General features: G+C 37.1%; 1 protein-coding gene across 1 annotated transcript in view; it reads right to left on the bottom strand.

Annotated features, from left to right (window-relative positions):
• LOC136834844 (CD109 antigen-like) overlaps positions 1–18,949 on the bottom strand; it is a 252,263-nt gene that overhangs the window by 8,367 nt on the left and 224,947 nt on the right. Inside the window, 15 exon segments of the mRNA XM_067097626.1 lie at positions 712–842; positions 1,571–1,739; positions 2,374–2,464; positions 2,467–2,491; positions 5,206–5,351; positions 5,904–6,072; positions 6,522–6,653; positions 7,835–7,999; positions 8,732–8,797; positions 10,603–10,721; positions 11,330–11,440; positions 12,732–12,779; positions 13,075–13,191; positions 13,938–14,098; positions 14,983–15,170. Of these exon segments, the coding sequence (XP_066953727.1) occupies positions 712–842; positions 1,571–1,739; positions 2,374–2,464; positions 2,467–2,491; positions 5,206–5,351; positions 5,904–6,072; positions 6,522–6,653; positions 7,835–7,999; positions 8,732–8,797; positions 10,603–10,721; positions 11,330–11,440; positions 12,732–12,779; positions 13,075–13,191; positions 13,938–14,098; positions 14,983–15,170 (1,838 nt within the window).

The following is an 18,949-nucleotide window of genomic DNA, read 5'->3' on the forward strand; positions in this document are numbered from 1 at the left end:
ATACAGTATTACAAATGAAAAGGGCATGTATTATAAAGTGGAAATTATAAAGGAATAAGATTGCTTGAGCATGCTATAAAATGATAAAAGAAGGTGCTGTAGAGAAAGATGAGAAAAACTGTTAAAATGGATAATTATGAGTCTCGTGCTAGAGAAATCAGCAAAAGAAGCGTCCTATAATGAGGATACCTCAGGTAAAGTATCATATGATGAGGAGAGATTATAACACATTAGTTGATCTTGAGAAGGCACCTGACAGAGTACCAAGACAAGCAATTAGATTGACATTATGGAGGTAGAGGATACCTGAAAGACTATGCCAGTGATGGTACAGTACTGTACTATAACACAAGTTCTGGAGTGAGGACAGTGGCAGGTGTATTATAAAAAATTAAGATATGTGTTGGTGTCCTACTGGGATCAACCCTGAGGCACCTATTTATCATAATGGACAGCCAGTGTGGAAAATTATATCCTGACTTCAATAACTTGGAAGGCTCGATAACCAGCTCACTTGAGGACTGGTTAACCAGACTACTTGCTTAGTAACTGTAAGCTTCTTGGTGGCTAGATAACCAGCTTACTTGAGGACTGGTTAACTTGTTGGCTTGGTAACTGCAAGCCTGCTTAGTGGCTAGATAACCAGCTTACTTACTTGGTGAGTAGATAACCAGCTTGCTTAATCTGTGGTTGGATAAACAGCATACTTACTTGGTGGCTAGTTGACGAGCATTGCGGGCCCTCGTGTGCATGTCTCCCTGAAGTGAGGGGAGGCTGCTATGAAGTGCAAGTACAACTAGAGCCGTTAAAGGAATGGAGGATGTTGCCCCAGTTTTCTTCGCCTGATGGAAAAATAAAAAGGACTCTTCAGCTTCAGGGATAACTAATTTGTAAATATATTCTAGTGCAATAATATTATGGTCATTAACCTTCCGAAAAGGTTCCACAGACCTGAACACCGATGAGGGCAGGATAAGCAGGAACAGCAAAAATGCAAGTATGACTTAATGCTTATCAATTAAAAAGCATCAATGTAAAAGTTAGCTGCCAGTATACAGTAATCAAATATAAGTAAATAAATTTAAAATGCAATAAAACAAGTAAGTGAAGGATAAAAATAAAATAGCCAACGAAGGTGCTTGAGCATATCCTTATACGTATGGCTTGTACTACATAAAGTACAAGCAACTGTTGACAAATGCATTTTTATATGAGCCTGTTTTTGTATTCTTAATAACCACACACTGCTAATGTATCATACTATCCCACAACCCAGTCCCAAATATCTTTCGCTCGTTTTACTCTCAAACTGGGGAAAGCTCATACTTCCACCAGTGCTGTTGATGTTTACAAGCTTGAGATGAGCGGTAAATCTACTTCAAAGCATGATGCACCATTATCTAATTTTTTTATGAGTGAATTGTGAGTTTTATGTATTCCATACTTGTTTGTTCATTTATTTTTGTTATTTTTTTATCCCTATTTTCTCTTCATTCACTCCTTTCTTTTCAAGAAGTTAATGGTCTTTTAGGTTGGTTCCAAATATAATAATAATAATAATAATAATTACCTTGCTATCCAAGTACATGTCTCCCATCTCATGGAACCCACCGTCACTTGACTGATATTTGAGCATGAACCCAACTGACTTCTTGATAATTTTGGGGTCTATAAACAGTTGATTCTCCCAATCCTCATGCTGGGCATCATTTAGCAGGCTGACCACCTTTGCTGTGAGCCTGTGAATTGAGAACTGAAGTGAAGTTGTGATGACTCACAAAGAGAGAGAGAGAGAGAGAGAGAGAGAGAGAGAGAGAGAGAGAGAGAGAGAGAAAAGATGTTATAAAGTTCACAGTCATGGTAGTTCAAACATGGTTGTCATTCACATGAAAAAATTATTAATTATTAATTTCTTCTTTGGATTTACAACTGGTACTTGCGGCTTAGAAGTTTAAGATACTGTAGGTGACCAATGGGCCAAGGTAAGGTTAGGGAAGTTGGACAGCCAAGTGGAAAGAGATGAAATTAAAATTAGAAAGCAATGCAGTGGAAGATACAAGGTATATTGCAAAGCATACTGGTACTGCCTGCTGCAGTAAGAGAAAGGCACACTGTAGGCAGTGCTAAAAGTTCCTTGTGGCAACTTATCTTTGGCCCCAAGATGTAAGGGGCCCTACAGTAATTTTTAAAAGAGAATATTATACAAAAAATGAAAAAATGTCAAATATAATTACTTTTTCAAGGGTTCTTTATGTAGTAATAATCAAGTAAACTTGATACTGTATGTCAACACACACACACACACACTCATATATATATATATATATATATATATATATATATATATATATATATATATATATATATACTTACCAAACACTAGGTTCAGAGCTGGACCACATGCAGAAACCACCTTGTTTGGTTCGCCAAAGTAGTGCAGCTAACTGGACCGTCAGGTGTTGAAGGCTGGGTAAGCTTCACGAATATCAAGCTGGGGAGAGATGAAGGAAAAGGATTTCAGTAGGAAATTACTGAGGATTATCTCTTGCGTTTGTGAAATGTTTGTTACAAACTCGAGAACAAGAGAAGTGTGTGTGTGTGTGTGTGTGTGTGTGTGTGTGTGTGTGTGTGTGTGTGTGTGTGTGTGTGTGTGTGTGTGTGTGTGTGTATATATATATATATATATATATATATATATATATATATATATATATATATATATATATATATATATATATATATATATATATATATATATAATTACTTTCAATAATAATAACAATAACAATAACACTAACACAAATCTAAAAGTAACTGCAAAACATCTCCTGAAAGTGGAGACACAAATAATGGAGAGAAGGTTTTGAGACAGGAAATAACACCAACAAGTGTCAACTACTGATTGTAAACCTAAGGTCACCAACATTAAAATAAAAGAAAAAATATTCCATATCCTAATATTTAAAGTCAGACTGAAGATGATGTAACTACAGTCTTGAATACTATAAAAAGTGCATTCAACTGAGCACTTACAAAGAAGCTACGATCGCTAGGAATGTAAAAACAGATAGAATAACATTCATTGTGTTACTTTCACTGTTATTCACCAAAGGTTTAAGAAAGGTTAGGTTAAGGTTTGGCACCCTTAGTGATTCCTACATGATACTCGTATACTGTGCTAGGTTGGTTTAGTTACAGGAACCTGTGAAGGGCTAAATTATGGCACCTATATACAGTATTAGGTTAGGTTAGGGAAGTTAGGTTGTGGAACCTAGCCAGTAAGGGGACAAGCCAGTCCAACTTGCTGCCAGTTTCAAGCCCTTATAAATGCGGAAAGTTGCTGCCTGGTCTAGCAAACCGAGTATGAAAACAGTGGCAAAACTAAATAATGAATCTCAAGGTGGGACTGGGGGAAGAAGATTCAAGGAACAGAAATGCATGGAGAATGCCGACTCGAGCGGCCGACCCTGCTATACAGTGGGAGTAATGAGGTCGAAAGAAGATGACGGTTAGTTAGGTTGTGGAAAAACTGCGATCAATGCAATTATGCCACCTGTGCATTAAATAAAGTTAGGAAGGTTGGCTGCAGTGATCCTGGAGCTGATCTGTTTACTGCGCCCAAAAGTTACTTTAGGTTGCAATGGTCCTGCGAAAGGTTTGGTTAAAACAACAGTGTATTTGGAATGTTAGGTTAGGTTACTTTCACAATACGACTGGCTAAAAATCCCGTACCACAAAATACTTTAAAAGTACTGTATAAACGTTTCCTTACTGAAATGCAACGAAAAAATAAGACTAAAAATCTACTGAAGTAATACTGACGATATCAAAGTTCAGTTCATTTTGGCTTCGCTACTCTCCTACAGCTAAAAATGTGAAAAAAATGTTGAGTTTAGGTCACAAAAATTCGATTTTGCTACCTTTTTTCCGTCTTAAAATTAAGATAATCTCGGTGGCGTTATGATGACGACTACTCGAGAATAACCCTTTGGAAACAGGACAGCCATAGCGAATGTGGCTGAATGTAAGTTTTTTTTTATATATATAAACGCAGCACGCCTTGCCCATCTTTAGAAGCAGCATCAACATTTTCAGTGATGACAAGCGGATGTTATTGTTGCCGAGTATCATATAATATCTGTATGAATATTCAATAATGTTCGTCTTCATTATATAAGGTTGTGTTCTTGGGTATCTTTGTCTGTTTACTTCCGGAGAGAATCTCTTCCGTCTCTCTGCCAGAGTTTCGACTTTTCTTAATCATACATTTTTCCATGATCTTTTTGCCGGATTGTATCAATAAGCCTAAGTTTCCCCGCACACCTGAATAAATTCCAGCATGAGTAGAAAAAAAAGCTCGTTCTATTTCCCCAAAATACTTAATAATGCATTCCCAGAACATCGTCATCTAGGAAAGACAAACACACGCTCCTCTGGTTCCAAGCTCCAAATATTTAACTTGAACCACTGCTGCTAGGCTTATACAAGTAAGAGTAGGCCTCGTAGGATGATCAAATATTTATGTTACGACATTTTGTGCAGCAGTGTATGGAATTTAAAAATCCCTTCTGATGCTTTCTGTTGAATTCGAAAAAGCATTTGACAACATACGTACACCAATATTAATACTGGGTCTTGAGACTTTGATCTTATGGAAGGTCTTATAATCACTGTCGTATTCCATAGACATGCAAAGCTAATGGAAATTTCCATGAATGAAATAGATGCAATTTATTATGATTGGCTTGTCAAGTGAATTTGCAGTAGATAGTGGGGTACTTCCAGGGAATGTTATTTCACCTCTACTGTTTGCCCTTCTCAGAAAAAAAAAATAGTAGAACACCACAAGCTTTACAAAGTATACTTAACAGAATACATCGAAACTGCCCAAATGGTTCGTGAGATCGTGCTGGCATAAGGCCTGCTTAGTCTAAAAATTAAATTACAAAGGCCTCTAAACGGCACCAAAAACATCAGTTATCGTAGGGCCTGCTCTAAAAGAGCTCTCTCATCATCCTACAATTTTTATTCTTGACCAAAACACCGATGAGGATCACCTACATTGTTCTGCAGGGGTTCTGCAGGAACCCGTGCTGGCATAAGGCCAACTTGACTAATTAAAACAAAATTACCCCAACTTACAGTTGCTTTTCACTGCTGGCATAAGGCTCGCTCAACCAAAGCCTAACAGTCAGGGGTACTCACATTGTTGGTCAGTCTGAGATAATGGAGGGACCACAGCGTCGCCCCGAAGTTGAAGGCCACGCCGTCCGTACTCCTCAGGTGTCGGCCTCCGAAGACGTCTGCGTGGTCCACGGAGAAGTCCTCAGACAAGGGACCGAACACGCCTCCTGTAGGAGTGGGTGAAGGAGTTGGCGAGTTAAAATGAATAAATTAAGTGGTGTATTCCTTGTTTGTTTGCGCAATGTAAGGTATATACTGACAACAATTCTTTTAGTTGTAGCTGAAGGAAATGAAGAGGTATATTGGGGTGTACATTATATATATATATATATATATATATATATATATATATATATATATATATATATATATATATATATATATATATATATATATATATATATATATATATATATATGTATGTATGTATATACACAGTAAAAATGAGATACAATGGTGTTTATCTATAAAAGTCTTTATACATCTCATAAAGATAAGATAGCACCGAAACCTGTGATTTATACTACTTACACATCCAAAACATTAAATTTGTAGAAAATCAGGTGTCCTATACAAGTATATGAAAATTTCCCTTACAATTTATTATCTGATAAACTCTCTTTGAACTGCAATAAAAAGATGGTTTATACAAGGCCACAATATCAATTTATCTATTTATCTACCTATTCATCTATTCTGGAAAGATCCTTTAGTCTCACCTGAAACAGATATCTTCCCTGCAGGAGAACCCGAGATGAACCTCCTGAGAATGCTGAAAGGAATGATAGGACTCTCTTCCACGATCACGTCCAGGAACTCGTACACCATGGCACGGTTTTCGAGGTCCAGCATCAGAGAGGTGTGTTTACGTACCGGTACGCCCTCTGGCTGCGAGGAGAAGGCGAATAAAAAACATTAATCTACAAAGTGATATCATCTGTCAGCCTGGCATAGCTTTGGTACTATTCTTAAACGTCAACAATAGTTTTGCTGTAATTTTAGTCAACCTAATTATGACAACAACAACAAAACTATAACATCAAACACACCATTATGACCACAACCAAAGAATTGTAGCCTCAATCACTTCATTAAGAACGCTACCATAATCTCAAGCACCTAGCTCCCCACCATAACCTCAACAGCCCTACCAAACCTCACTCACCTTAGGGTATTAGTTACAACCTCAATCGACAACCGTAGCCTAAAAAAACATTAATATAACCCCAACCACCTTCTTATGAACCCAATCATCATCCAATAACCTCAGCTATGCTAAAATAATCTCATTTATTCCTCAGTCACTTCCCTACAAAAACCCGAAGAATCCACCTTACCATAACTTCAACCTCCCACGTTTCCGAGTCCTGTCGCATCTGGGATATTGCGTCGATGGTGACCTCCACAATGCCCGACTGTTTCTTGATGGCCAGTGGGATCATGACCTCCTTGGCTCCGTGCCCTTCGATCTGAAACGAGGATATTATGATATTCATGGGTATAAAGGCACCCATACAGTAGAACCTGAACTTAACAGATGCTTTCTTTCTTTCTGGAATCTTCAGCTGAAAACTATTATGGAGAGATTCAACAGACCATACTAAAACCAAGAGGGTTCCAGAGAGAAATCAGTCAGGAAGGAGAGAGAGAGAGAGAGAGAGAGAGAGAGAGAGAGAGAGAGAGAGAGAGAGAGAGAGACCAGTTACAGTAAACGTGGATAAACAAATAAATATGAGGAAAAACAAAATAAAACCAAAACACATGAATTCACAAGCCGTCAGCAGAAGGCAGGTCAGAATTTGTTCCTTGCTCAAACATTTGGGTAGTCTGCCTTTCTGATAAGTACCAGTTTGTGTCAAGTTACAAAGACCCTATATTAGTATAGCCTGCACTTGAATATTTTCCAGATATCTTACAGCTAACAACAATTCCACACAGTTCCTAACCTGCACCTTACCCTTAACATTCAATTTAGGAGATTTATTTAAAAAATGCATCTCGTCTGAAATGGGGGATAGCAAAAAATAAAGATGATACCTGACAGGTGCGGAAGTCCGCTAAGTTGAGGTCTTTTAATCTTAGGTGTTACCTGCACTTTGTACAAACATTTCTCCATGTATGAAAGACACTTCATTTATTCAAGACACTTCTCCTTTAAAGACACTTCTCTATGTACTAAAGACATTTTTCCATGTATCAAGTACACTTCTCCGTGTACTAAAGATACTTATCCATGTACTAAAGATATTTTTCCATGTATCAAGTACACTTCTCCGTGTACTAAAGATACTTATCCATGCACTAAAGATACCTCTCCATGTATCAAGTACACTTCTCCCTGTACTAAAGATACTTATCCATGTACTACAGACACTTCTCCATGCATCAAGTACACTTCTCCGTGTACCAAAGATACTTATCCATGTATTAAGGATGCTTCTCTATGTATTAAATACACTTCTCCATGTACTAAGGACACTTCTCCATGTACTAAAGACACTTCTTCATGTAATAAGTACACTCCTCCATGTACTAAACACTTCGCCATGTATTAAGGACACTTCTCCACGTACTAAGACACTTCCCCATGTACTAAGGACACTTCTAAGTGTGTTAACACACCCCTCACATTTCAGCCTCTGAGACTTACAAAGAGAAGGTGATGGTGCTGCCCAGAAGAAGTCCTGGGACTGTAGTGCTGGACTCGGCCTCCAGACTCCACGTGGATGAAGCGGTAGTCGGGACTGTCGTGAATGAGCAGCATAGCTTGGATAGTCGTCTCCATCAGGTTGAACACCATCACGCGGATCGATACCTGTTGTGACAGGGTAATTATATATATGTGTGTATATTATATATATGACTGAAATATTTTCTGTTAAAACAGAATTCCATCAAGTTAAGGGAGCCCTTAAAAACACTAAAATGTGGAAAATAAAGGCTACATTTCAGAGACCGAACCGTCTCTCTCCTCAGGCAAACATTTGCCTGAGGAGGGAGATAGTTTGGTCTCTGAAATGTAGTTTTATTTTCACATTTTTTATATTTATGGGCTCCTTATATTTGATATATATATATATATATATATATATATATATATATATATATATATATATATATATATATATATATATATATATATATATATATATCAAATATAAGGAGCCCATAAAAACGCCAAAATGTGGAAAATAAAGGCTGTATTTCAGAGACTATTGTAGAGAGAGAGAGAGAGAGAGAGAGAGAGAGAGAGAGAGAGTAATTTTGCACTTCACATCATTATACTTCCAACTATTAATGCTTAGGTACCTCATTGATACCGAATTCATTATACCCTGGGATTAACTTTCATCTAACTGCTATAGACTGCTCAGGAGGAAGAGCTCGCGCTGGCATAAGGCCAGCTTAATCTATTCTAGACTACCTATATACTCACCTACCCTGACCGGGACTCGAACAAATACCCTCTTGGGTTGGTACACGGAAGTCAGTGACTCAATGAACTTTCTGGGACTCTGGCATACATTTACCTTTAATTAGAACTCACCTGTTCTCCTCTCCTGCACACGGAAGGACCCTCGGCCAGGATGTAGAATGGAGGATCCCCGTTGAACTGTAGGAGAATAGGAGATGAATTATGTCAGGATAAATAGTCATTAATCTGTTGCGTCAAAACATCGGATTTTGATAAGGGCAGAGGTAACATAAAACTGAGTAATTATCATCATTACATTAATCATAATGTGAAACAAAATTCCAGTCTGTCATAAACTGAAAAACTGAGCTTACACAAGATGCTGAGAATGTCGATGAAAATGACGAATAAATAAAAACAAATATCCAAAGAATGTGCAGCCTGTTTGGTTAAATTTTCACTGACGTGGGAACTGCTTTGGGAAAAGATGTTGGGACAAAAAACTGCCATGGCAGAGGTACCTCCTTAGCAAAAGTTTTTGGTACATAAAACTGCCATGGCACAGGAACTTCTTTGGCTAAAGTTGCTTGGGCAAAAAGTTGCCATGACAAAGGTACTTCTTTGGCAAAAGTTTTTGGTACATAAAACTGCCATGCCAAAGGAACTTCTTTGGCTAAAGTTGTTGGGGCAAAAAGTTGCCATGACAAAGGTACTTCTTTAGCAAAAGTTTTTGGTACATAAAACTGCCATGCCTAGGGAACTTCTTTGGCAAAAATCGTTGTGGCAAAAAGTTGCCATGACAAAGGTACTTCCCTTGGAAAAGTTGCTGGGACAAAAAACTGCCATGGCAGAGGAACTTCTTTGGCTAAAGTTGTTGGGGGAAAAAGTTGCCATGACAAAGGTACTTCCCTTGGAAAAGTTGCTGGGACAAAAAACTGCCATGGCAGAGGAACTTCTTTGGCAAAAATCGTTGTGGCAAAAAGTTGCCATGACAAAGGTACTTCCCTTGGAAAAGTTGCTGGGACAAAACACTGCCATGGCAGAGGAACTTCTTTGGCTAAAGTTGCTTGGGCAAAAAGTTGCCATGACAAAGGTACTTCCCTTGGAAAAGTTGTTGGGACAATATGTATCTCTCTTAGTCAAGCTGCAGCGATATATTTCAGGGGAAAACAGTCATTACAAAATATACACCTTTACTGTTGCTATGACAAAAAACACTACAATCAGCTACCAAAACGAAAAGACAACGTCTTAAAATTTTTGTTAGGACCGAAGATACACATCTTTTGAAAAGTTGTCTTGCAGGAGACTGTTCTGCAAAATCTACCATGGCAAAAGAAATTGCTTTTGCATAAGTTGCCATGATAACAGGTGTAATCTTTTACAAGCTGCCATGACAGAGGATACAGGTTTTATGAAAGTTACTACAAGAAAGACCTAAATATTTCACGAGTTGCCATGAAAAAGGATATTGCTGTTAAAAAGAGATTTAGTATGACAAGTGATATTACTGTTAAGAAGAGATTTGGTATGACAAATGATATTACTGTTAAAAATCTGCTATGACAAAGAACGCACTTTCCAAAAACTTGACATCACAAAATAACACCTGCAAAATTTTACTTATACAAAGGACACAAGTTTTACAAAATTTGACCACCACGAAGGATCTAAATCCTGTGAGAGCTACTGTCACAAAGGAAGGATCCTCTTTTCATCCTGGAAGGATCTAACTTCTTAAATCCTAGCTAAGATATGGCGAAAGATTCTTATCATAATTCACTTCATTTTATTTACTCGTTCTATTTTATTCATTCTTTTTATAAATTTTTCACATTTGACTCCGCACTTATTTCACCTTCCTTGGATATTTTAGTACGATTAATAGAGGAAGTTATTACTGTATAATACCCCACTTGAGAGAGAGAGAGAGAGAGAGAGAGAGAGAGAGAGAGAGAGAGAGAGAGAGAGAGAGAGAGAGAGAGAGAGAGAGAAACTCTTACCACAGTTGGCTTCGAAGTGAAGGTCAGTCCATATTCGTCGTGGACTGCGTATGCCTCAATCATCCAGTTCTCCACTGTTTTTGCTATCTCTCGAGTTATCACTTCGTGTCCCTTGTGCCCTGAAAAATAATAATAATAATAATAATAATAATAATAATAATAATAATAATAATAATAATAATAATAATAATAATAATAATAATAAAATAAAAATAATAATAATAATCCTTGCGACTTCAAAGAAGAGCATATGTCATTATGATAAATAGTATAATAATAAATGTTGTTATGGAGAGGCAGGTAATTTATGCTGAATCCTAACATGTAACAATAAAGGATATTGTCACTTTTCTTAACTATATTTAATACTTCTGTTATTAGCATTACTATAACTTATATAATTCTGTCGTGAGCATTCAATGTTATAATTTCAATAATCCACAATTCTAGCGTATACAAATCAACAACAATCCAAAAAATAATTAAAATAATTCGTTACCGTTTTCCTTGAGATTACGTCAAGTTGCTAGGCAAGGTTTTACAGACACACACACACACACACACACACACACACACACACACACGTTCATATTTTTAGGGTGCAAAACTAAGAACACTTCTACTGATCCAGTGATGGTGCTGCGACACTGCACAAAAATTTTAGGACTTGATTCATTAAAATTCAGCTTAGCCCAACTTTGACCTGACCTGACCTGACTTCACTCACCGATCCAGTAGACGGTGTTGCACCATTCCACGTCGTCTGGGTCAAAGGAATCCATGAGGAAGTTACCGCGAAGGAGGCGGAAGAGCATGTCTGAACTCAGCTCCAGCGGATCTGCAATAAAAAGGAGGTGGAGGATGTTGTAGAATTTCATCTGCTCTGAAGGTTGATCCTTGTCTCAACAGTTAATGGGTGAATGGATAGGATTACAGGATTATAGGATTTAGGCCAAAGGCCTAGCGCTGGGACCTATGAGGTCATTCAGAGCTGACACGGAAGTTGAGGGTAGAAAGGTCTGAAAGGTTTAACTGGAGGAAAATCCACAGTTGCACTATGAGACAACTGTTAGGAGAAGGAGGGTGGATAGCAAGATGGAAGAAAATGAATATGAAAGGAGGTACAGTAAAAGGAACGAAAGGGGTTGCAGCTAGGGGCCCGAAGGGACGCTGCAAAGAACCTTAAGTAATGCCTACAGTGCACCGCGCGAGGTACACTGACGGCCTTGATGCTTTCCTCCAACAACCGTCCTCTTATTAGGATATTTCATCGCCATCCTTAAAATAAAAAATCCTTCTACTCTCCTGTCATGTGGAATTCTGCCTGAACTGCCATATGATATCCTACACCTTCCTGCAAGTCTTCGGGCTGCTACTTCTTGTCAACTGCATTTCTGACCACCTTTCTCTTCCCTTCTCACTACAGGTCCAAACCATGTCGGTCTTTAAGACCTCAGCATATCCTGCAGTCGTTGTGCACTGCGTTTCTCAACCTCCTCATTCGCCATTCTATAATGGTAACATGTTGCAGCCACGAATCTTAATGTTCTTTTCAAGCTCTCCTCCAATGCCTCTGTCAGCATCCATGCCCCTGCAGGGGTACGGGCACGCCCACACATACATACATACACACACGCACTCACATAAATATATATGTATATGCATATATAAACATATATATATATATATATATATATACACACACACACACACACACACCAGTATATTACTTCCTTTAATGGTCTGCCTTGAAAAACTTTTTTTCTTACGCCTGGAACGCAACTTGATTTGATGGGCATGAAGTTGCTTCATCAAAACTTTACATTAAAAAAAAAATAAATCTGCCCCTGTTGGCTAAACATCATTTGCATTAACTCTCATTCGTCTGGCGAATGTCAAACGCAGGACACTCACACATACACAGAGAGAGAGAGAGAGAGAGAGAGAGAGAGAGAGAGAGAGAGAGAGAGAGAGAGAGAGAGAGAGAGAGAGAGAGAGAGAGGGGGTTAGTTTATTAAGTAGTATATATATATATATATATATATATATATATATATATATATATATATATATATATATATATATATATATATATATATATATAAACTCAGAGAGAGAAAGAATCTCACCTTCCTGTACGTCGTGATCTCTTGGAAAGTCTTCGTACATTCTCGTACCTGGCGTGCAGTAAATAAAGAAGACAAATTAACGATAGCTAATTAAAGGACACTACAATAAAAACAAAAGATTATACATTACAAAACACTATAAACTGTTTTATTACTATTTTTTTGGCTGTATGGAGAAGCGGCGTCACCAACACCAAAGAGACTCTTAGGTGTTTGGTAGGGCTTTCATTAAGCAAGACAACTTATAGAAGGGTTCACGGGTGAAGAGCAGTGTGGTTCAGGACAGTTAAGAGGACTGTTTGTAAGACACAGAAACAAAGCAATAACGACTGAAGTTACTCACAGCCAAGCTCATCCACCTTGTTCTTGCAATGGTATATGCCATCACATTGCTGGTCATAGTAGAAGCACCCACCATCTCCGCAATCCAGCTGCCCCATGGTTAAGTTGCACCTCTGAACTGTAAATAGACAGCATATATAATAAGTCTCAGACAATATATATATATATATATATATATATGTATATATATACACACACACATATATATATATATACACAGTAAATGTGCCTCCTGTCGAACTTCTCCAAAGTTCCAGAGGCCCTTTCTTCATTCCTCACACCGCTGGACTGTGGACCTGCCTCCCGGAGGCTGTCACGCCACTGGAACTTCTTCAGAAGTTCAAGCGAAGATGCAATGCATTACTGCCCTAAAGCTATTTTTCTTGCATTTTAATACATTTTCATCTATTTAATCGTTTAATTTGTTTCATTTAATAAGTGAGATCTCTTCCTTCTTGCTAATGAGCACCATATTCTTTGGAAGCTTGAATTTCAAGTCAGTGGCCCCCTGTGGTGGGCTTCTTCCACATGAATAGGGGTCGTCTTCTCAATAATAATAATAATAATAATAATAATAATAATAATAATAATAATAATATGCTTCCTTATTTAGATATATATATATATATATATATATATATATATATATATATATATATATATATATATATATATATATATATATATATATATATATATATCACATAAAAGTATAATAATAATATGCTTCCTTATTTAGAAATATATATATATATATATATATATATATATATATATATATATATATATATATATATATATATATATATATATATATATATATCACATAATAATATACTTACTTTCATAAATATTTTTGCTTACCTTTTCCAGGAGTGAGGGGCATGACAGCGTCCGTGAGGACGACCAGATAAGCCTCCTGGAAAGTCGCCGAGACGTCGGCCCCGTAACTCTGCGACGGCAGGGACAGGAGTTCGTCTGGGAAGGATCCTTCCCGGGATTTGTGCAGGACGCTGTGGACTGACCTGGAAAAGGAAAGGATCTTATATATATTATATATATATATATATGTATATATATATATATATATATATATATATATATATATAATTTTTTTTTTTTTTTTTTCTGGCTTACGTCAGGATCGAACCTGGGTCTTTCAATTTACAGACAAGACCGCTGCCAACCACGCCACGCAAGAGGTCTTGCCTTTCAATTGCAAGACCCGGGTTCGATCCTGATGTGAGTCAGAAATTTATTTCTGTTCCTCACGTGACTGGGTGTTGATTATTTTTATATACATACATACATACATATGCAAATATAATACATTAAGTATACATAGTTCCTCATTGGACGGGTAGTTACCGTTCTCAGCTAGCACTCTGCTGGTCCCGCGTTCGATTCTCCGACCGCCCAATGAAGAATTAGAGGCATTTATTTCTGGTGATAGAAATTCATTTCTCGCTATAATGTGGTTCGGATTCCACAATAAGCTGTAGGTCCCATTGCTAGGTAACCAGTTGGTTCTTAGCCACGTAAAATAAATCTAATCTTCGGGCCAGCCCTTGGAGAGCTGTTAATCAGCTCAGTGGTCTGGTTGAACTAAGGTATACTAACTTTTTTATGTATATATATATATATATATATATATATATATATATATATATATATATATATATATATATATATATATATATACTCATATACATGCATACATATATATGTATATATATATAATATATATACCTACGTACACATATAATAAAGTAGTAGAGCACAGTGATCACGCTTGCAAGGCCCGTGGTTCAACCTACATCTGCAACAAGCCTCTAAGCACCACCACCAAAAAAAAAAAAAAAAAAAAAAAAAAAAAAATATCAAACCTAAAAACCCCAGCACGCCATACCTGGGCGCCGGTTCCAGCCGGGATATCTGGTCGAGGACTCGAGCCTTCGTCAGGTGGTTGGGGTGCTGCTTGTAGAAGTTCAAGGCCCTCTGGCACGTGAGGGAATAAAAGGACCCCGGGCGGGACGTAATGACCAGCTCCACGGTCTTCTTGGTGTGGTCCTTGTGTAGGTTGGTCACCATCTCGATCTGGCGAAGGTAGGTGGGTTTCAAAAGAGGGCATGGATGGCTTGGTAATGCTCGCAGAGACGCTTACTTATAAAAACATAAACTCGTTTAGAAACACCCACATGTATTCGTGTGAAGTGTGTGTGTGTGTATATATATATATATATACATATATATATATATACACTGTATATATATTCATATATATTGCATATATATATATCACTTTGTGCCCCAAAGATGTGTTATTAGGCACTCTGTCGTTTCTTGTCAATCATTTCCTGTGTCTTCAGCTGATATATATATATATATATATATATATATATATATATATATATATATATATATATATATATATATATATATATATATATATATATACACACACACACATACACCAAATTACATTCCCATTAAATCATATATTTATCCAGATGCTTTTAGGACCGAATTAAAGAACGAGATAATTCTGCCATAAAAACAAATAATTAATAACTCCGCAGAAATAGCAGACTCTGAAATTATTCATATTCCATTCATTAACCCACATTCACCCAAACAGATACAACAAGAATTAAGAATAATAAAACAAACACGTTAACTCATGTACTCTCTCCGACCACACGCAACCGCAAAAAACCAATCTCGATTGAAAATGGAAATCAATCTCAAATGTGCGCCCGCCCGGCGGGATGAACGAAATCGTTCCGCTTTTAAGAAAAATAATTTGCAAAGTCACTCTGACGAAAATTCCAATCACGAAAACTTGATTTTGTCATTTCTGAGGGATCAAGAAATTGGAAAATAATGATTTTATATCATGACGTTGTAATGAGTATGTCATTTTTTTATTTCCATTTTTCCTTAATGGAAAGGAATGAATATAAGGTCAAAGGTCAAGCAGTGGGACCTATGAGGTCATTCAGCGCCGAAAGAGAAACTGAGGGTATAAGAAATTGGAAAATAATTATTACATTAAATGATGTCGCGATGATTATGTCATTTTTTTTTATTTCCATTTTTCCTTAATGGGAAGGAATGAATATAAAATTTAGGTCAAAGGTCAAGCACTGGGACCTATGAGGTCATTCAGAGCCGAAAGGGAAACTGCACTATGAATCAGTTGTTAGGAGAGGGTTGAGGAAAGTAAGAATATGGACGGAGGTCCAGTAAAAGGAATGAAAAGGGGTGGCAGCTAGGGGTCGAAGAAACGCTTCCGAGAGCCTCAAGTAACGCCTGCTTAAACAGATGCTGGAAAAATGACTGAGGAAGCACAGAAGTAGGTAGAGAATTCTAGTTTCATTTCTCACAGAGGCCGAGATGGGGAAACGAACATACGAGTATAAAATAATAGGTCTGTGCTCATTCTTTCAGTATGCGATGCGATGGCCTCTCAAAATAAGGAAGGTTATAGAACCTGCATTTAAGAGAGAGAGAGAGAGAGAGAGAGAGAGAGAGAGAGAGAGGAAAGTGGGCGGAACAGAGTTCAAAAACTGACTTAATGCAATCTTATTAAAACTGGTTGACTCTTGAATTCATAATGTTCTTACAATCCTTGGGAATACGATGCTTGATCCAATTTTAAGGTGGCGTTATACTTTTAAGTAATATTTGTAAAATATTTTAAAATTATTCTTTCCCGTTGGTAAAAGACGGGAGCATTTTATTTGTCATAGGTAATTATTACATAAAACGCCAGATTATGATCATAGGATAAATGGATAAATTAAAATGATTGTTTTTTGATAACTTAATGAGATTATATATAAATATATATATACATATATAATTATATATATATATATATATATATATATATATATATATATATATATATATATATATATATAATATATATATAAATGAATTTTATCAAATCAACTTGATTCATTTACAAGCATTAAGCTACAAATGTCCTATATAATGAATATAATGTAATATAAATATATATATAAATATGTATATATATATATATATATATATATATATATATATATATATACTTGAAAACCAATGGATATTCCCTAATACATACTGACTATACATCCCCCCCACCACCCCTTTACAATGACGTCATTCATCTACCTGAAACTAGGAATCTTTGCGAGAGAATCAATCTATTTGGAATAAAAAAAAAATTGTTCAATATTCCAATTCTGAATTCCATTTTGGGGCAAGAAAAAAAAATGACATTCGCCTTGCCACGCGAACCTCCATAATCCGGAGAGTTTTTAATTTCGATTCTCGTCGGAATGAAGAGCAAATACTGCGGCCCTGTCTCGGTATTTTACTGGGTGGCTGGGGAATCTCGCTTCGCTCCAGCGCGATATTATCTAACATTTACCCCTTGGGTAATCAGTAGCGAAGTCAGGGCCACCTCACGCGGTGCACTGTAGGCATTGCTTTAGGTTCTTTGCAGCGTCAGTTCCTTAGGTCCCTAGCTGCCACCCCTTTCTTTCATTTTACTGTACCTCCGTTCGTCTCCTTCCATCTTACTTTCCTTGACCCTTTCCTAACAACTGTTTGATAGTGCGACTGCGAGGCTTTCATCCTGTTACATTTAAAACCTCTTTTACTATCAATTTCCCCTCTCAGTGCTGAATGATCTCGTACAGTAGGTCCCAGCGCTTGGCCCTTGGCCTAAATTCTGTATTCTATTCCATTATCTAAATCTTAGTATAATAATAACAATGGTAGTAGTTATAGTTGTGGTAATGGCTGTGAAATTAATGCCAGTAAAACTATTACAGTGTACAGATAATAATTGGAGTACTTGTAGAAAAAAATAATTATATAATCCATATCCAGATACTACCTAATATGGATTCACATCTCACCAGATCCGGATGGATTCAGACCCAGCAAATCCATATTCAGACCCATCGGAACTGGATAAAAAAAATAGAGCCGGTCATAGCAAAACTCCACTTCCACCTCAGATCCGGATGAATTCAGACCCACCAAATCCATATTCAGACCCACTGGATCTGGATTAAAAAATAGAGCTGGTAACAGCAAAACTCCACTTCCACCTCAGATGCGGATGAATTCAGACTCACCAAATCCATATTCAGACCCACTGGATCTGGATAAAAAAAAAATAGAGCCGGTAACAGCAAAACTCCACTTCCGCATCAGATCCAGATGAATTCAGGCCCAACAAATCCATATTCACACCAACCAGATATGGATAAAAAAAAAAAGATCCGATAACAGCAAAACTCCACTTCCACCTCAGATCCGGATGAATTCAGACCCACCAACTCCATATTCAGACCATCGGATCTGGATAAAAAAATAAGGTCCGGTAACAGCAAAAATCCATTTCCACCTCAGATCCGAATCCGGATGGATTCAGACCCACCAAATCCACATCAAGATCCACCGGATCTGGATAAAAAAAAAAAAAGATCCGGAAACAGAAAAAAAAAAAAAATGCACTTCCACCTTGTGAAATTATGTAAGCCATCGAAATTCCTTCACACTGAAAATACTCACATATCCACATTCCAAAAATATGACGCATCCCACGATTACAGATATATAGATATCTAGACTCGACACTTTTAAACACATATAAATCAATATATCAAACTTGAATTCCTGGACGTCGAACACGCACACACACACACACACACGCTACGCTCATATGCTAATCCACACGAGAGTATTGGTTCTCGAGGCTGACTAGTGTTCTCGAGATGAGAGGCAATATTTGGGTATTTTCATTATGGTTTAGAGGGAGGGGTATTGACGTTATGCCAGTATACAGTTACTTAAATATCTATCTATATATATAT

The sequence above is a fragment of the Macrobrachium rosenbergii genome, chromosome 54, assembly GCF_040412425.1.
Source record: "Macrobrachium rosenbergii isolate ZJJX-2024 chromosome 54, ASM4041242v1, whole genome shotgun sequence".
Taxonomy (NCBI): domain Eukaryota; kingdom Metazoa; phylum Arthropoda; class Malacostraca; order Decapoda; family Palaemonidae; genus Macrobrachium; species Macrobrachium rosenbergii.